At 31.7% G+C, this 21,486-nt stretch overlaps 2 protein-coding genes and 1 pseudogene across 2 annotated transcripts; 2 read left to right on the top strand and 1 right to left on the bottom strand.

Annotated features, from left to right (window-relative positions):
- The first annotated feature begins 5,223 nt into the window (after positions 1 to 5,223).
- LOC127242600 (auxin-induced protein PCNT115-like) lies at positions 5,224 to 9,744 on the top strand. The gene is made up of 5 exons (XM_051262183.1): positions 5,224 to 5,476; positions 7,720 to 7,923; positions 8,323 to 8,495; positions 8,580 to 8,682; positions 9,234 to 9,744. Exons 1-5 carry the CDS (start codon positions 5,270 to 5,272, stop codon positions 9,558 to 9,560), a joined length of 1,014 nt encoding a protein of 337 aa, XP_051118140.1. The 5' UTR covers positions 5,224 to 5,269; the 3' UTR covers positions 9,561 to 9,744.
- A 7,711-nt stretch (positions 9,745 to 17,455) lies between these two features.
- Positions 17,456 to 18,790, top strand: LOC127242579 (probable aldo-keto reductase 4; annotated as a pseudogene).
- A 601-nt stretch (positions 18,791 to 19,391) lies between these two features.
- LOC127242578 (probable aldo-keto reductase 5) lies at positions 19,392 to 20,928 on the bottom strand. Its single transcript, XM_051262158.1, has 3 exons — positions 20,759 to 20,928; positions 19,903 to 19,934; positions 19,392 to 19,699 (listed from the first exon to the last, which is right to left on the bottom strand). The coding sequence occupies exons 1-3, from the start codon at positions 20,926 to 20,928 to the stop codon at positions 19,392 to 19,394; spliced, it is 510 nt and encodes a 169-aa protein (XP_051118115.1).
- Between the last annotated feature and the right edge of the window lie 558 nt (positions 20,929 to 21,486).

Below are 21,486 nucleotides of genomic sequence, written 5' to 3'. Positions count from 1 at the left end.
TATATGATGATGATCCTTCTAATATGCCCGTAAGACCACAATACCAATGGCCCTTTTCTAAATTGAATTGTAGAGGAATATCCAATTCCATAATGGGAAGTTTTAGAATTCACTCTATTTTTTTGAGGAGGATTCCTAAACGACCATCGAGCACATAAGTCAATTTACAACTCAATGCGATGAAGAGTTCGGGATCAATGAGTTGTACAAATTGCAATTATTTTTTGTTTCACTAACTGGATCAACTTTTAATTGGTACACCTTGCAACCAATCAGTTCATCGATGGTCAAAAAGTATAATAGTCATAATGATGATTCTACATGTTTTTCGTGTATATCTTACTGGTTGATTTAAAAAACCCCTTGAATTGATTGGGTTACATGTGTGGTTCTGGCGGTATTGACTGGCTTAATTAGTTATTCCCTGCCTCGGGACCAAATTGGTTATTGGGCGGTGATAATTGTAATAGGTGTACCTGAGGCTATTCTTGGAATAGGATCCCCTTTAGTAGAATTATTATGGGGAAGTGCTAGTGTGGGACTAATTCATTGCAGAGTTGGACCGATTTGGAGAATGCATTTCAATGACCATTTCCACTATCCATTGCCCGAGACAACTATCACAGACATTCTCAGCTTGCGCCAAAGGCTGGAAGAGTCCGTGGAAGATTTTTTGGAACAATTCCGAAGATAGATGGCTGGTGAAATTTCAAAATTGGCTTCAAAAGCTATTAGAGTTGAAGAAAGTCTTTCATCTGTCCAAGAAGTTGGGGGCAACAACATCCTATGGTCTTTTAAAAAATTCAGGATGAAGACGATGGCTTAGATCTAGAAGGTCAAGTGAGCTGCCTTCAGCCGATATCTATTAATTTCGCCGGAATATGGCTGATCAAAAATCAAGGCACCGGCCTTATCCATAATATAGAAATTTTGGAAGCCAACTTGGAAGGTTATAATCACGTGGATCGGGTAAGGCATTAGGCCATTGAAAGGGATTTTAGTTTGAATAGTTGAGAAGCATAAAGTGAACCTTGATTCCAAGCAAAACAAGTGGAACACTGCATTAGGAAGGTACCAACAGAAATCCACAACATGCAAATCATAGGTGATGATATGATCTATCAAATGAGGACCTCCGTTAGCACCTACAAACAGGACAATAATGGAGGCTTCAGCAGATTCTATCAAATGGTAATTTTTTTGCTAGATTCGATTTGAACTCTCTTGGGGAATTTTCCATCACTAAGATACCGGAATGTGATCCTAAAGTTGAGGCTTTGGATGATGATGAAGAATCTGAAGCCTGTTAGAACATAAAGAAATTATTGGAGTACTACAATAGTACTTTGGTTAACATTATTGGGTTCACGCCACAAGAATCCAGTGCACCACCTACTCAACCTAAATTTTGCCAAAGGGAATATGTTGATCAAGAATTCTCATCCAATATTATGAGGTAGGTTAAGTAGTTAGCGGATTAGCTCTAAATGATGTGGAGGATATGATCTCCAAAAAGTTTACCGACTAGATCGCGTGGCATTTTAAACCAATTTTTCTTACAGTTTCTTTGGATGGCATGTCAGTAGGCAATATTTTCGAAAATGGAGGAGCTTCGGTGACATTCCGAACGATTGAAAATGATGATAAAGTGGAGACCGGTGAGGTGGAGATGAATCCCCTTATTGAGGTTTGCTCAGTCGAATATGTATATTATTCTCTTAACGTGTCTCCATTTTTCATGATGTTACAGAATTACAAAAGTTTGGAGGAATGCAATCTTACCACGTAGGAATTTGAAATTCGCACAAAGGACGATTTACGGCTGGGTGGTTGACGACATCCAATTAGTCCGAAAATGAGAAAACCAACTTAAGGAGTTATTCTATCAAAGGAAAGAACAATTTGCTAAATCCGCTAAGAAGCAGACAATCTTTGAATATTTTTTGCTTCTAAAAGGTGGTCCAAAAGAGGAATGGATGATCAAATCTGTCGAAAGGCAGATGAAGATTGAGACTTTTTTGCTCTTGAAAGGTGACTCAAAGGGTAAAAAATAAGAACTACCCATCAAGCGTAACATCATTTACCAAGTTTTACCATCAAGCGTCAGCAACTTTTAAGGCACCTTAACTCCAACTCACAGCAAACAATGAGGATAAGACCTTGGTCTCGTGCAAGAAGAAGATGGAAAAGACGAAGAAAAAAAATGATGAGACATGCTATTAAAAGTTGGAGTAGTCGGCAAAATCAAGTGTAGATGCACAAATAGCTACTCATATTGGTGCATTTCTTATAATATTTTTATATTGAATATTATATTCCACCAAGTGAAAGAACCTATTTTTATTTTCTATTAATTTTTTTTTTTACAATTCTATTATATATTACTTACTCTATCCGTCTCAATTCAAAGTATATATATTTTTTTTTATCATTTTCGTATGTCCAACTCAAAAATATCACTTTTCTTATTAGTAAAAATAATTATACACTAATACCAAAATACTCTTAACTTTTATTTAAATTCCAAATATAGCATTACACATACAATTACTTTTTACATAAAATCAAAGGGCAAAACATCAAAACCTCTTACATACTTTCACTAACCAATAAAATACTATTATTTTATAATCTATTACAAAATCTCTATTAAATCCATTTCAAATTGGACGGAGGGAGTATCTTTTATTTGCACTTTCATTTTTGTACCAAATGTTCTTTAAAATTATTATGAATATTAATATTTAATAAAATAAAATTATTATCTGTTAATTATTAATTTATAAATAAATGAAATTATTTCAATAGGACAGCTGAACAAAAAAAAGATATTGTAAGGGAGTTAAAAAAATAGGTTGAAGCCAAATTTTAATTAATGAGCTTGGATAGGCTTATCTTAAAACCGAACCTAGGGTGTGTTTGGTAGAGAGAAATGAGGCCAGATAAATGAAAATGGTCTCATTTCTCTTGTTTGTTTGAGTCAAATAAATGAAACTTGATAAATAAATCATTTTCATTTCTCTGTTTTGATTTCTCTCCTGTATGCAGAGAAATGAAGAGAAATAATATATGGATATATATTTTTAAAATTTTTTTTTTTGTACTATCTAATTTATATATATATTTTTTTAATATATTATTTTAATTTTATAAAATTCAAATTTAATTTATTGTTAAAGTATTTAAATTTTACGATTCTTTAAAAAATTATACTAAAATATAAAACATCATATATAATTTATAATTTTTTTTAAAAAAAAAAATCACCAAAAATACTTTTCATGAATTTTCATTCATTAAAACTCTTTTTTTATCCAATTAATCATTTATTCTTATTTAATCCATTCATATAACTGTATTTTTTTTTATACATTTCTCAATTTAATTCTCTATTTTACCAAATAAGAGAATTAATTCTCATTCTCCACTAAATTTTATTTCTCTCCAATTTCATTCTCTATTTTCGTTTCTCTGCAATTTTATTCTTTTTACAGACGCTACCCTACACTCGAGTTTAATATATATACCGTAGTACAATTTTGAGTCCTCGCAGCCGCCCTAAAAGATTTTATTTTGGCCTATGAATATAGCAAAAATTTTGGACATATTTGATTTATAATTTATAATTATTTCTCAATTTCTTTTAATTTCAAAATAATAATAAAAAAACTCTTAGCCATAATATTTTACTAGAAAAAATTATTTCACCACCCCTCAAAATTAAGTTAATATTTTTTATTTACTATTAAATTTATGTATAATATATTTATAATAAATAATTTTATCATCTTATACTCTTCCGTCCGCCTCCAAGAGTTACATTTATTTTTTAGTTATTGTATGAAAAATATTTTTATATTTGTATAAATTTTTTTTACAGATGTCCTTCTATCAGTACCGTAAGACACTAAATAAATATTTTTATAATTTTTTTTTAATTTGTACTAAATTTTGATATAATAATTAATATTCAAAGACAACCGTGGTTATTTTAACAAATAAAAGTCAATTTACAATTTTATTTATTTATTTATCTATTTATTTATTTTTTCTGTTTACGTTACTAGTATTTCTTAGATCATTTCTTTTTTTTTTTTTTTTTTATAAATTTTCTAGTTTTTCATTCTCTTTTTTTTTTTTCTTTTTCACTTAAGGGTGTATTTGTTTGGGAGATTGAATTTTAAATTTACTATTTATCCAATTTTTTCTCCTCAAAAACATCAAATCAAATATCTATTTTTTATTTTTTATATTAAACAAAAAATTAATTTTAAATTAAAAACATCACATCAACACCTATTTATATCACATCATACAACTATTCAAATTCAAAAGTTTTACTATTTAAATCTCAACTCAAAATCGAACCCCCGAACAAACACACCCTTAAATTTACCAAACAAACTAATATCTTAAAAGAAGGGTACTTAGACCGACACTGCATTGGACCTGTGTCGAAACAAAAGGGTACAGAGTAAAAGTGAAAATACCGACACTGCATTGGACCTGTGTGGAAACAACCCCCCCACGTCCCCTCCCCCCCCCCCCCATTCTACCTCCACTCAATTTTTTTTTTTTTTTATATTAAAAAATTATGTACAATTTTATTTTTTTAAAAAAATATTATTTTTTTAAAAATGATATATAATTTTATTTTTTGAAAAGTAATATAGATAATTATATTTTTAAAATTAATATATAATTTTTATTTTCGAAAAGTGATATAATTTTATCTTTTTAAAAAAATAATACATAATTTTATTTTTTAAAAGTAGTATATAATATTATTTTTTTAAGTAATATATAATTTTATATTTTTTTAAAATAATATGTACTTTTAAATAGTTATTTGTCTCGATAACATTTAATTATCTATTTAAAATTATTTTATTTGTAATAGTTATTAATTATAAATGTTAATTTTAATATATGTAATTTTTAAATAAAATATAAATTATATGTATGAATTATAATGTAAAAATAATTAAAGTTGAGATATAATTTATAAATATAAAATATTATATAAAATAATATAAAAGAAGTATATAGAGAATATATTTTTTTAGAGTAAAAATTAAAGTTTATTGGTTGAAGTAAAAATACCGTAGATAAAGTAATAAAGTGGCGTCACGGCTTGCGGCGAATGTACGTCAGCGCATACGAACAATCGCTTATCTTCTCTCATCTGCCGTCCGTCTGCTCTGCAACTCTTTAAAAGCTCCTCAATTCATCCGATCTCCTCCAAGTCCAGTCCAGTCCAAATTAAACAATGGCGGTTAGAATGAAGCTAGGGTCGCAGGGGCTGGAGGTCTCAAAGCAAGGGCTGGGGTGTATGGGGATGTCCGCCGGCTACGGCCCGCCCAAGCCCGATTCGGAGATGATTCAACTCATCCACCACGCCGTCGACTCCGGCGTCACGTTTCTCGATACTTCCGACGTCTACGGGCCCCACACCAACGAGATTCTCCTCGGCAAGGTTTAGGCTTCTCTTTAATTTGTTACTTACTTGTTCGATCCTTTTACTTACTGTTGTTTCCAATCTAACTTATATTATGTTTCTGCATCGATAATTATTCCAAAATTGATTCAACTTTGGTTTTACTTGTTTTTCTTGCTTTGGATAGTAGTTTTATGGATGAAATTGAATCTGCCTGCCTGCCTGCCTACAAGGTGTTCGACGAAAGTTCCATATTTGGTTTGTCTTTCTTCCGTGTGGATATGATTGAGAATCTGTTCAAATCTACAGTAAAAAGTTTTTAGAAAGGGTCTTAAGATACTTCCAAGATATCCATTTGAGGGTTTTGGATTCTCAAAAATTGAATATTAATACTCCCTCTGTCGCTTATATCATCTCCAAACCCACTGCATTTTGTACCAAAAATGGGGGGTGGGTTACTCCACTCCTTTTTTTTTTTTTTGTGGAGTTTTTGTGGTGTTTTTTATAATTTTGGTATTTTTTTGGTGTATTGTGTAATTTTAATTTTTTAGTAGATGATATATAATTTTATATTTTAAAAAGTTGTATATAATTTTATTTATTTTTGAAAAATAATGTATAATTTTATTTTTTAAAAGTGATATAATTTTAGTTTTTGGAAAGTAATATATAATTTTACTTTTAAATTGATAGCATTTAATTATTTATTTAAAATTATTATATTTGTAATAGTTATTAATTATAAATGTTAATTTTTATATATGTAATTTTTAAATAATTTATAAATTATATGTGTATGGATCTAATGTAAAAATAAATTAAAGTTGGGATGTAATTTATAAATATGAAAACTTATATAAAATAATATAAAAGAAGAATATATAGAAATATATTTTTAGAGTAAAAATTGAAGTTTATAGTTGGAGTAAAATTACCGTAGATCAACTGCATTTTTACTGTATAAACTCCAAAAATGGAGTGGAGGGTCCTTAACAATTTATCTATTCCGTTTCATAACAAAATATCTATATTTTTTATTTTTTTATTTTTGTAGTAAGTAAATTATTATTTAACATTACAAGTACCATTAAAGTTAGTTTAGTTTTTTTACTTTTATTTCTACTACATCCATTCTTAAAACTATGTGTAAAAAATAAATGGATACATAGATATAAGAGGGATATAGTATAATATAATAAATAAATACTAATATTTATTTGATTTGATAATTAAAAAATAAATAAATTATGAATAATAAAAACCTTTAGGGTGTGTTTTGGTTTAGGGTTTGAGTTTTTTTATTTGAGTTTTGAATTGTAAAATTTTTTAGTTTGAGCCGTTTGAAGCAATATAAATAAAATTTGATTTGATAATTTTATATATAAAATTAATTTTTAATATACTATAAAAAATATTAATTTGATTTTATATTTTCGAAAAAAAAAAAGAATAATAAAATTCTTGGAGAAAATCCAACCAAACACAACCTTATAAACTCCACAAAAAAAAAAAAAAACCGGAAGTTATATATATTTATATAAATGTAATAGTTTTATACAAAAAGCATATTATTATTATTACGATTTTTATTTTTGTGTTTCATGTTTCTTTTCGATTATTATTTATTTTTTTTAAGTAAAAAATAGAAGTTGAATGTGATATTTCATATATAAATATTGGCGTTGAAAATAATGTTTTTGGATGGAGAAACACTTTTTCATCTTAGAATATATAGCTAGTAAAAAACCTCAATGTTTATAAGTGAGCAAATGGCTCCCTTCTCTTGAAAGTATAAAAAGGGAATTTTCAACTCATATATATTCATCTAAAGTTTGTAGGTAGATGTTTGGTAAACTTTAATTAAGCTAATGATCCCTATAATGCTCATATACTCAATTTCAATGCGATTTAGTGTGCCGAAGTTTCTTACATGAGAGGGGTGTGTTTGACTTATGTTTTGTAGATTTTTGTTTTTGTTGTATTTTAGGTGAAATAGTAGTTCATTGTGATTCTTTGTATGTAGAATTAGATTTTTTTTATTTTTTTATTTTTAACAATTATGAAACGGTATAGTAAAAAATTGAAAAAAAAAAATATCATAAAGAACATAGCCTAGGTGTTACCAATTTAGCAACCTAATGCAAACTAAGTTAACTATTTTCATAGTACAAAATGGTATGCTCACATTTCTGAAAAAACAAATGTGGCATTGGATGGACATGAATCATCCGCACACATGAAATTCTTTGGCAATGTTAAGACATTTCTTCAAATTGATGCAGGCTTTGAAAGGCGGATGGAGAGAAAAAGTGGAAATAGCTACTAAGTTCGGAGTAAGTATCAGAGATGGGAAGGCATTGGAGATCAATGGTCGCCCGGAATATGTGAGGGCTGCATGTGAGGCAAGCTTAAAGCGCCTTGATATCGATTGCATTGATCTCTATTATGTTCATCGGATTGACACTCGTGTGCCCATTGAAGTCACTGTGAGTCTTTATCTACTAACACTAAAAGCATTTTATTGGAAGTTTTACGACCATGATAATTGTTTGCTTGTTTCGTGAATCGTGAACCTGATTTATGATAGATATTTTCATTATTGAGATTTTTCTGCAAAAAGTATGGGTAATTTTTCTTTGTAAATTTTCGTCTTTTAAGAATTCTGTGCCTGGTTTTGAAGAATTTCATGGCACGGGAGAATAGTGATGACAAGAAATTACATTATCAATAAGTGAACTTTGTTGCAACTGTCTCACCTAAAAGTTTAGATAAACATCAATTATTTATTTATATATTACAGAGTGAACCAACAGTATGCCTGGTTTTCCGTGTCTTTAGTGGATTTTTTTCATAATATGTTATATGCCTTTTTTTTGCTTAACAAGATGGGAGAATTGAAGAAACTAGTCGAAGAAGGAAAAATAAAGTATATTGGCCTCTCAGAAGCCTGCGCTTCGACAATCAGAAGAGCTCATGCAGTTCATCCTATAACAGCAATTCAGAATGAATGGTCATTGTGGGCAAGAGATATTGAGGAAGAACTAGTTCCTACGTGCCGGTAACGATATGTTTCTTCTATAATATTCTATATTGAGGAAAAGAATTATAGTGTTTGAAATTCCGATTGCCTTTTAAATTTTAGGGAACTTGGTATTGGAATAGTTCCTTATAGTCCGCTTGGACGTGGCTTCCTTTCATCGGGTCCCAAGTTAATTCAGGAGTTGTCAGAAGGCGACATGCGCAAGGTTAGTATATATAGCTTCTCTTTGAAAACATTTTTTTATTAAAATATTCTTGATGCAAAAATGGATTTGAATTATACAATGTCTTGTTGAAATTTGGTATTCGATTGATGTTATCATCCAAATGATTTATTGGAGTAGATTTGTCCAATTATACACCCGGGGTAAGATTTCCACCAAAACGAGCTAGCCCACGAGAGTTTGTTTTGGATTCGATGTTTTGAATGAAAAATAAATAGGAAAAAATAGTTTATTAAGCCGTGGAATTTTGTTTTCTTGAAATTTGTGGAAATAAGTCTACACTCTAGGGGAATGGTTACTGTGCTGACAAGTAAACGGAGATATTATTTTAAATAAAAGTATGTATTGTCCGTTTATATTTGTAGATGAGACCATGTCATACGCTGAAATAAATAGTAACATGTATTCCATGAAAGGTTATACCATGTATTATTAGTTCATACAATGTGCTCTCAGCACTGTGCTCAATTTTAAAATCCAACACACGAACTTTCACACTTGTCAATATTTTAACATGACTACGGTTCTTGCAGAACCATCCGAGGTTTCAGGGCGAAAATTTAGAGAATAATAAGGTTGTCTACGAGCGGGTGATAGAAATGGCGGCAAGCAAAGGGTGCAGTCCTTCTCAATTGGCGTTGGCATGGGTTCACCACCAAGGAGACGACGTGTGCCCCATCCCCGGAACGACCAAGATCAGCAACTTCAACCAGAATGTCGGAGCTCTGGCCGTAAAATTAACCCCGGAGGAGGTGAATGAGCTCGGTAATTTAGCTGATTTAGTGAAGGGAGAAAGGCATTTCGCCATGTTCGCAACATGGAAAAACTCAATCACCCCACCATTGTCGTCTTGGCAATGAATTCATCATTGAATCATTGCAAAAATTGTTTGTGTGGAGAAAATTTTCAAGTTGTCATCTTTGTTGTGTTCTAGTTTGCCTGAACTCTTCTTTTACGGTTGAGGTAATAAAGTGGAATCTTTTGATGTGTACTGACGTTATACATTGAATGATTGATATTTAAGTTTGCGTTGTTTGGTGTGAATTTATTTATTTTTTCTTTTTATTAAAATAATATTTTAATATGATACATACATGTTCAAAACAAAATATATTTTATATGGGCTGGACATGAATTTTAATAAATATAATATTATATTTATTTGAAAAGTATACGAGTGAATTAATTAAGTAACACTGGTATATTAACAAGAACATGATCTTCGATGCAATTTGAATGAAACTAAAATTAATCTAAATTTTTTAACTAAGATCAAAATTGATTATTGTATAGTAAAATCATTATTCAGCAAAAACAAACTCACCGATAACATCTTAAAATAGGGTGCAAAAGTGACAATGACAACCGAAGGAGGGAGGGAGGGAGTGAGTGACGTCACGGCTTGCGGTGACGCTACGTCAGTGCATACGAACGATCGTATATCTTCTCTTTTCTTTCGTCTACTATGTTAACTCTTTAAAAATGTGAAAATTATGTTGAAGAAAAAACAGAACCAGCAAGAACTATGACTCTCACTTGGGCATATCTTTATACCTTTTTTTAATTATTTTTATTGTACCGTCGCATTTTTGTTTATCCAGTAACAATTGACACATTTCTCTTTAGGTAAAAATTATTAAATAAAAATATATTTAACAAATATAAATCAACTTAAGTAACTACGTAATATACAACATCATAAATGACATATGACTCACTCAAATCCCTTTATTTCCATATCTCCTAAAAAGTATCTATATTTAAAACTATACGTCTTTTATAAAAATTGATTTATGTTCATTATAAACAAACAAAATTTTTTTTTTTATTTACTTGTATTATAGAAAATTTTATTCTCTACAAAATGATATCAATATTGCATATATTTTTTAATTACTATATAATTTTTAAATATTTAAACATAAATTTTAATTTCTTTAATCATATATATTAAATTTACTTTAAAAATTATAAATATTATTAATTATATAAAAAATAATATAATAATATCATAACTCATTATTATCTATTAATCAACATTCTTACCTTAAATACCATATTCCTAATCAAATAGTTCAATTCCGGTGAGACATATAGAACATATTTATTTGGGCTTCTCCTTAGGCTCACTCTCTCTTTTTTATTTTTTCATTTTTTTTTTATATATATTATCGTTTCCTTCTTTTTGCCCGCCCAAGCCCGATTCATAGATGATCAACTCATCTACTATGCCGTCGATTTCGGTGTCACGTTTCTTGATACTTCCGAAAAATACGGACCCCAAAACCAACGAGATTCTCCTCGGCAAGGTTTAGGCTCGGACGGACTTGTTCATTTTACTTATTGCAAGTATTTAGCATTATTGTTATGCTATGCTATGTTCATGCATCGGTAACTCCGTTCCATTCGATTATGTCACTTTCTTTTGGCCACGGTTACATTAATACATATTCACTTATATTTAATAAATATTCAAATTGAAAAATTTTACTATCAAAACTCAATTCCAAAATCCGAACCCCAACCAAATATATCGTTAAATTTATTCACTGATTTTTTCCTCAAAAAATATCAAATCAAATGCTTATTTTTTTATATTTTATATTATATTAAAAATCAATTTTATATTCAAAATATCATATCAATAATTATTTATATAGCATAAAAAAATTATTTAAATTTAAAATAAATTACTATTCAAAAACCAAACCCATAATCTAAACCTCCAACAAGAATCAATTTAAATTCAAAGTATCATCCGGATATATATTTATATTATAGTATCAAAAAACCTATTCAAATTTTAAAAAATATTATTCAAAATCCAAATAAAAACCAAACACACCTGTAGAATCTATTTACACATTTCCTTCTAAATATATAAAAATTAAACTCCTTTTTATCATTTTTATATTATATTCCCTCCGTCTCATATAATTTGTCTCTATTTTCTATTTTCGTCCGTCCCAGATAACTTGTCATTTCCTTTTTACTACACAATAATTATTTTTACTTATACATTTCTTAATTACTTACTAATCATATTTTATCTAACTTTTCGTGTCTACAGTTACACGCACAAATTACCTAGGAAAGGGAGTATTAAAAATTAATTTTACATTCAATATACTGCATTAATATATATTTCTATTAAATAGAAATACTATTCATTTTGTTTTGGGTAAATTGATTTTTTAGTATGTAATTGGACCCTTTATCATTTTAATTTCAATTTCGTAATTGGAGACTGTCTAAAATAGTTCCATAAGTGAAATTTTCGTACATTTAGTTTTCGATGTCTATGTGCCACTTGCATGGTATTTCGGCGGACACATGTCGGCAAAGTCAGCGCCATGTGCCAGACATGTATCCGACGCGTGGATAATTTTTATTTTTATTTTTTTAAAATATAAAATATAAAACTTAAAAAATAAAACATAAAAAATAAAGTAAGAAATAAAATTTATCCTCATGTTCGCCGGGTCAACGCCACGTGGTCTTTAATAATTTATATATCATGTTTTTAATTATATTTTTTATATTTTATTACTAAAAATAAAAATTATGCACGTATCGGCCACATGGCCTTGACTTGGCGGACACGTGGATAATTTGTATTTTTATTTTATTTTATATTTTTTTAATTTTATTTTTTATATTTTTAAATTTTAAATTTTATTTTTCATTTTATTTTTTATATTGTAAATTTTATTTGTAAATTTTGTTTATTTTATATATTTAAAATAAATTAAAAATTATTCACATGGCGGATACGTGCCTGCCATGTGCCGCTGACCTGGCCGACATGTGTCCGTTGGTATGCTATGTAGGTGCCACATAGGCATCGATGACTAAATGTGCGAAAATTTTCCACTTACGAGACTATTTTTAAAACAGTCTCTAGTTACGGGACTAAAATAATTTTATTGGAAGTTTTGCGAATCGTGTGCCCATTGAAGTCACTGTGAGTCTTTATCTACTAACACTAAAAGCATTTTATTGGAAGTTTGCAGTCATGATAATTTATTGCTTGTTTTGCGAATCGTGGCCCTGATTTATGATAGATATCTCCATTTTTCGGGATTTTCTGCAAGAAGTACAGGGTAACCTTTCTTTGTATATTTTGGTCTTTTAAGAATTCCATGTGTGGTTTATGAAATTAGGTTTTCATTTAGTGAAGTTGCTTGTGTAGTAACTACATCTTAATCATTATTTGAGGAGATTCTGACCATTTTTATGCAATCAATCATAGTGTAATTTAGATATTAACAACCGATAGGATAACATAATCTTATTGTAGAATTAGAGCATGGATATATTATGAATTCCTGTGTTTGTTGCAACAAAAAGCTACATAAATTTTAGATTACCTGATTGTTAAAATGTACGTCTTCATATGACCATAGGTTGAGCCCTTAAATCCAATTATTCGGATTGTAAGTTGTAATGTTATTTATGATTGATCGTGTGCCCTATTACGTGTGTCTATATTGAAAATTCTCACAATAATTTTGTCTATTTTTTCGCCTTACAAGATGGGAGAATTAAAGAAACTGGTCGAATAAGGAAAAATAAAGTATATTGGCTTGTCCGAAGCCTTTGCTTCGACAGTAAGAAGGGCTCATGTTGTTAATCTAATAACCGCAATTCAGAATGAATGGTCATTGTGGGCGAAAGATATTGAGAAGACCTATTGGAACTTATCAGGAATTTAACCTTAAGCCCAGGATCTACCGTGTTGTAATAATTGAGATAAAAATAAAGCAAATCATATCTAACCTTATTCCTCAACATAGTCGGATTCAGATCTACATATCAATGGAGAGTTTTGTGTTCTTCAAGCTTATGGCACAACCCTTCCTAAGAAAACCGCTAGGGTTTCTGCCGTTACTCCCATGATGAGGTATGGAACATAATGGATGTTACGTCTAGACCTGAGATCACAACCCTATTTATATCCTTTATTACTAATTGGCCTCATCACCTAATTAATAAGTTACCAGGTTTCTGCACATAGGAGGTCTGCACTTACTAAATGCATCTAAGCCCAAAAAATTAATAAATCATTTAATTTAGGCTTAATCTGACTAATAACCCAAATAGTTACATTTAACCCTCAATTGGATTTTTAATCCAACAATATCCCACTTGGGTAAATGTACACTGAATAACCTTATGAGCTCATAAAATTTTGCTATCAGATTCTTTAATGTATATTACCAATCTTATCTATCAATCACATCAGTGCGGATCAAAGTGGCCATCACTGCATTTCTTGCAATGGGACCGAAGAGTGGTCACAACACTAATATAACCTAAGATTCGATCAAGTGCGGATGCACAACATGGAAATTTCTTGTAATGTGATCTTAACATACCTATTTCCAACTGATCCACCTTAACTTTAATTCAAAACAACTGTATACTGAATTAAAACTAAATACTGCACAGTGCATACTGAATACTACAATACAAAATAAAGTAAACTTAGTGTATTTGAACATTACTAATTAGCTCCCACTAAACCAAAGTATGAAAGTATGGTTCCACACTCAAACAAGCAACATGTTCACTATAGAACTTAAGTGGAAACCTTTTATTAACTCAGCGGATCCGCAATCATGGAAGCTATATGAATATATTCAATAAATAATTCATGATATGAAGTCAGACTATTAAGTAAATAATGATTATTATTATCAAATGATGCACTAGTTCCAATCGATTTTGAATTTTGGAAGAGACAAAACTCTATATCCGAATAAACAATAATAACTGAATTTGTTCAAAATAGAGATCGAAATTAAATTTTGACTAAAGATGTTACCAAAAAATGTCTCATCCAAATCCAAATACTAACCAGTACTCAGTAATAATCTAAAATTGTCCATGACTTCAACTTGAACTTTCTTGTCTTCACCCATATAGATGTATCTTTCAACATCTATTGATTTCGACAATAAAATAATCTTGCATAGACACACTGATGAGTGTTGTTACACCAAAATCCACCCTCAAGTGTGTCTAGGAACTGAAATTAAATTAATTTCAAGAGCAAGACTAATAGGACAAACATGTCCTCCGAAAAGTCTAACTTAAGTGCCCTCAATTTAGTAGTAATATTAGACATGTTCAGGATGTACTCCCTTATGTTTTATTTGTCGTTGTACTTTATGGTAATGAGACTCTTAAGAAGAATACGCATTTTCCGCCTTATCGCTTTTGGTAAAACGTTTCTTAATTTCGACAAGGAATCATATATTGTACTCCTAAAATTTATGGAGTGCTTTGCTTAATGATCATTAGACTTAGGCATTGGACCTATCCCACTTCTCGAACAACTGCTTTTCATATGCAGTGTTTTTCACCGTATGAGTGGGTTGGTCTATTGTTAATGCCAAGTCAAGATTCATGCAACCAAATGAATCATAATGAAGCTCAATAATAATGTATTCTCATCCCAAGACACTAAGTGCAACATCAATGATAAATCTTTGGATCAATAACATTGATTGCTAGCAGTCATCTTGTTGCAATAATCATATACGGACAATAAGTAATGTTAAACAACAACCAATCTTTGGACTGATTTACTATTCACATAAGTTAAATCCATATAATCGTCTCATACATATTATTGCAGATGTATATTTTATTCTGTCAATTACCGACTGCCTTTGGGCCGAAGAATAATCACATGAATTAAAATACACATATAAACACTTACGTCATCAAGTAAAAATTTCATATAAGAGAGATTACTTTGGCAACGTCAAATACTTTATTTTCACCGTCAAAACGCAACATGCATTATTAATGAATTTATAATTTTCTTAAACTAAATTATAATCCGAATCACGTTCAATGTATACGAATCTGATTCCATAAAAAATAAAGAATGCTTATTAGCAACTGAATGCACATGTCTATGCATCCCTACTCACCTGGTCCATGCACATCGCTCTCTCCAGGAGGTTGGCCGTCTATCCTAGATCTTCCTATTTTCAAGAAGATCCCGGGCTCGATCTGGTTTAGTATCAAGGTGATTCTGTTTTTGTTTATAAGCAACTGAATGTTCCCATTGTGAATTTATAAAATAAACTAGCAATTATATCATAAGTTATGAAGCAACATTGATATAGCAACCTAATGCAAACTATGTTAACTATTTTCATAGTAAAAAATGGTATGCTCACATTTCTAAAACATAAATGTGGCATTAGATGTGTTGGGAATTATGGTCGTTCAAGGGCTAACCCGATAAGTCTCTCGATAAATAAATAAGTTGGTCTACTCTGTAGCCCGACCCACCGGATTCGACCCAAACCCTTTAACCCAAACCCATATATCAAACCCTAAATCAATTTGTTAGGTTGTTATGTTGGTTATAACTGTGTGTGGTTTTTTAGTTTGGAGAAGTTATTAAAAGTTAGTTTAAAAGGGGTTTTTAGGGGTCAGGTGTATGGGTGAGTAAGTAGAAGAGACAGAGCATAACCGGTTCAGAGAGTGAAGGAGAGGGAGAGAAACCGCGAGCGATTCTGGTGATGTTCGGGACCCTTTTCTTGTGCCAATTCCGGTGGGCGTCGTGGCTTAGAGTGACGAGCCGACCTTCAACCTTGAGGCGTGATTATCTCGGGCCACTTTACACCATGGACTGAGCTGATAAACGATGTTCCTCAACCTCCGGTGAAAGATCAATGGAAGGAAGGACTCGATCGGAGTTTTTTGAAGTTTTCAGAAGGAATATTGGAGAAGACGACTGGAGTTCTCCATTGTTCGACGGAGGCGCGCTTCCAGGCGACGGAGCAGACTGCCGGATTGGACGCTGAAGTGAAAGCAAGCCGCTGAAGTTGATCGCCGTTGTCACCGTGCGTCGCTGTTCGAGGTCGTCGACAGTGGCTTCAGTTTCTGTCGCGGTTAAATTTCAGAGACAAACGGGAAGTTCATTTCTTCAATTTATTTAATTGTTTAATTCAACTCAGAGGCGTGTTTGGTTGGGTTTGATTTCCTAGTTTTCAAAAATTCATTTAGTCTTGAGGAGTTTAATTTATATTTCGATTCGGTATTGGGTTTATTCGATTTAATTGCTTCCACTATTACTAATTGATTTCGTATTTGTATACAAGGTTTGTTCGATAAATCCAAAGGATTCGGGAATAAATTCACAACATGATGGACATGAATCATCCACACACATGAATTTCTTTGGCAATGTTAAGGCCTTCCTTTGAATTGATGCAGGCTTTGAAAGGTGGATGGAGAGAAAAAATGAAAATAGCTACTAAGCGAGTAAAGAATAGAGATGAGAAAATAATGAAGATAAATGGTCACCGAAAATATGTGAGGGTTGCATGTGAAACAAGCTTATTCCTTATCTACTAACACTAAAAGCACTTTATTGGAAGTTTACAGCCATGATAATTGATTGCTCGTCTCGTGAATCGTGACCCTAATTTATTGAGATTTTTTTGCAAAAAGTATGAGTAATCTTTCTTTGTAAATTTTGGTATTTTAAGAATTTCGTGCATGGTTTTTGAAGAATTTCATGGCACGGGAGAATAGTGATGACAAAGAATTACATTATCAATAAGTGAAGTTTGTTGCAACCGTCTTACTTAAAAGTTTAAGTTTAAAGGAATGTGTATCAATTATTTATCTATATATTATGGAGTCAATCAATATTGTGCCCGGTTTTCGTGTCTAGTGGAGTTTTTTAATAATATTTCATATGTTTTTTTTTATGTTTGTTAACAAGATGAGAGAATTAAAGAAACTGGTCGAAGAAAGAAAAATTAAGTATATCGGCCTCTTAGAAGCCTCTGCTTAGACAATTAGAAGAGCTCATGTTCTTCATCCTATAACCGGAATTTAGAATGAATGGTCACTGTGGGCTAGAGATATTGAGGAAGAACTAGTTCCTACGTGCCGGTAAGGATATTTTTCTTTTATAACATATCTTCTATATTGAGGAAGAGAATTATAATGTTTGAAAATTGCCTTGTAAATTTTAGGAAACTTGGTGTTGGAATAGTTCCTTATAGTCCGCTTGGACGTGGCTTACTTTCATTGGGTCCCAAGTTAGCTCAAGAGGTATCAGAAGGTGACCTGCGCAAAGTTCATATATATAGCTTCTCTTTGAAAACATACTTCTTAAATCAAAATGTTATTGGTGCGAAAATGGATTTGAATTATATGATATTGTGTTGTAAATTTGGTATTCGATTGATGTTGTCATCCAAATGATTTATAAAAATAGATATGTCCTAAACATTTCCCCAATTATACTCCCGGAGTAGGATTTCAATCAAAATGACCTAGCCCACAAAAATCTATTTTGGATTTGATGTTTTGAATGGAAAATAAGCGGGAAAAAGTAGTTCACAAAGCCATAGAATTTTGGGGTTTGTTTGTTTTGTATTTCGGTTTGAAGGAATGTATAGGAAATTGTATAAGTAATATAAAAATAATTAGTGTGTAATACATTATTTTTTTTGGAAAAAATGTATTGAGAGTTTTTACAAAACGAACACACCATCTTTTAAACTTGTGGAAAGAACTCTACACTTGAGGGGAATGGTTATTGTGCTGACAACAAAACACAATTTTTTTAAATAAAAGCATGTGTTGTCCGTTTATATTTGTAGGTATGAGACCATGTCATATGTTGAAATCAATGGTAATATGTACTGTGTGAGACTATATCATGTATTGTTAATTCATATGTTGTATTTTGTATTAAGTTAACATAAATAATGTGTTGGTTTGTATTAATGACGTATGTGGTTTGTTGGCACACAACATACTCTCAGCATTGTGCTGCATTTTAAAATTCAACACACTAACAATTTCCGCACTTTAGTCAATGTTCTAACACTGCTACGGTTCTTGAAGAACCATCCAAGGTTCCAGGGTGAAAATCTAAAGAATAACAAAGTTGTCTACGAGCGGGTGATGGAATGCTTGGTGGTGCAGTCCTTCTCAACTGGCGCTGACGTGGGTTCACCATCAAGGAGACGATGTGTGCCCCATCTCCGGAACGACCAAGATCATTAACTTTGACCAGAAAATTGGAGCTCTAGCTGCAAAATAAATCCCGGAGAAGGTGAATGAGCTCTGTAATTTGGTTGATATAATGAAGGGATGGAGACATTTCGCCATGTCCACAATATGGAGAAATGCAAACACCCCACCATTATTTTCTTGGCAACAAATTCATCACTAAATCATTACAAAAATAGTTTGTATGGAGAATATTTTTTTTCAAATTGTTCATCTTTGTTGTGTATAAATTTGCCTGAACCTTTCTTCTACAGCTGAGGTAATAAAGTGGAATCTTTTGGTGTATACTGACCGTATACATTGAATGATTGATACCTAAGTTTGTGTTGTTTAGTTCGAATTTGTTTTTTTATTATTAAAATATATATTTATACATGTCCATAAAAAAAATATCAGTAAAAATCATTTTACCCATAACATGGATAAATATCTATTTTAATAAAACAAAAATATTCAAATTCACACCAAAAAACACAAACTTAGGTATCAATCATTCAATGTAAACGGTCAATGCACAACAAAAGATTCCACTTTATTACCTCAACTCTAGAAGAAAAGTTCAGGCAAATTAGAACACAAAAAAGATGAACAACTTGAAAAAAATTCTCCACACAAACCATTTTTGCACTGATTCAGTGATGAATTTGTAGCCAAGAAGATAATGGTGAGGTGTCTGCATTTCTCCATATTGTGGACATGCAGAGCTCATTCACCTCCTCCGAGCTTAATTTTACGACAAGAGCTCCAGCATTCTGGTCAAAGTTGGTGATCTTAGTCGTGCCAGGGATGGGGCACACATCGTCTCCTTGATGGTGAACCCACGCCAGCGCCAGTTGAGAAGGACTGCACCCTTTGCTTGTTGCCATTTCCATCACCCGCTCGTAGACAACTTTGTTATTCTCTAAATTTTTCCCTAGAACCTCGGATGGTTCTGCAAGAACTGTAGCCGTGTTAGAACATTGACTCAAGTGTGGAAGTTGTTAGTGTGTTGGATTTTAAAATTTTGAACAATGTTGAGAGTACATTATGTGCTAACAAACCACATACAACATTACTACAAACAACATATTTTTATATTAATTTAATACAAATACAACACATAAACTAACAATACATAATATAGTCTCACACATTACATGTTACCACTGATTTTAGAACATGACATGGTCTCATACCTACAAATAGAAAAGGACAACACATGTTTTTATTTCAAACTTCTGTCTTTCCTTGTTAACACAGTAACCATTCCCTTCAAGTGTAGACTTTTTTCCACAAGTTTCAAAAATAGTGTGTTCTTTTTATAAAAATTCCCAATATATTTTCCCAAAACAAATAATATATTACACAATCATTATTTTTATATTACCTACGCAATTTCTATACCTTTTCTAAACCAACATACAAAACAAACAAACCCGAAAGTTCTACAGCTTCGTAAACTATTTTTTCCTACTTATTTTCCATTCAAAACATCTAATCCAAAATAGACTCTTGTGGGCTAGCTCGTTTTGGTCGAAATCCTACTCCGGTAGTATAATTGAGGAAATGATTTGGACAAATCTACTCCAATAAATCATTTGGATGGCAACATCAATGAATACAAAATTTACAACACAACGTCATATAATTCAAATCCATTTTTGCATCAAAAACATTTTACTTTAAGAAGTATGTTTTCAAAGAGAAGCTATACATACTAACTTTGTGCATGTTGAATTGTTGTTATAGGATGAACAACATGAACCTTTTTAATTTTCAAAACATAGTCTTATGAGAGACCGATATACTTTATTTTTCCTTTTTGACCCATTTTTTAGATTCTCCCATCTTGTTAACAAGAAAAAAAATAGAAGACAGTTGCACTAAATTTCACTTATTGATAACATAATTCCTTGTCATCACTATTCTCTCGTGCCATGAAGTTCTTCAAAAACCACGCACAGAATCCTAAAGAGACCAAAATTTACTCACCAAATCTCGCATTTTTTTTTAAACTAACTTTGGTGACTGTGTATTTGGGCGAAAGATGATCCCATGCTGAGTTTCTTCATGGAGGTTTGATGGATCTCCTAAGCCGCTCGAGCACATTCCTCTTCGGGGCGGGTCATCTAGGACTATGCCTAACACTCGGGGCAGACTGTTTCCCAGCCGGTTAGACACCAATAGCATTGATCGGAGCTGGGAATGACTCCGTTCCGATTTTCATCTCTGACTTGTCCTAGTAGTCCAGATTCTTCTCTTGAACCTGGACTATGTGTGTTCCATTTTCAAATTTATGATGTCCGGAAGCATGGGCGTCCCGGAGGAGCTGTTCCACTTTCACTGCTTTCTCGGTGAGCTGTCAGAGGTCGTTATACTCCTGGAGGGTCAGCTTCTCTCGGAGCTGATGTGTTATGTTATCAATGGTCATATTGACCACTTGATTTTCAGGTATCTGGACCTGACACTGCCCCTCTGCCTTGCGGAATCTTTCCAAAAATTGCTTCACCGGTTCATCATGCTTCTGCCGTAGGTTGGTTAGATCCGACACCGTCACCTCCGTCAGCGGGTTATAAAAGAGCTCATGGAATATCCTTTCGAGATCCGCCCAAGTATTGCACGAGTTTGGCGGCAAAAATGCGTACTACGTAAATGACGGCTCTGTGAGAGATAACAAAAATAATTGGAGTTTAAACCATTTGTTTGTCCCAAACTCTCCTCCGTATTGTGCCGTGAACCGGCTGATAT

Source organism: Andrographis paniculata, unplaced genomic scaffold (genome assembly GCF_009805555.1).
Source record: "Andrographis paniculata isolate CXL003 unplaced genomic scaffold, ASM980555v1 Contig87END, whole genome shotgun sequence".
Classification (NCBI taxonomy): Eukaryota; Viridiplantae; Streptophyta; class Magnoliopsida; order Lamiales; family Acanthaceae; genus Andrographis; species Andrographis paniculata.
The sequence above is the reverse complement of the archived record's forward strand: the minus strand, read 5'-3'. Positions and strand labels throughout refer to the sequence as shown.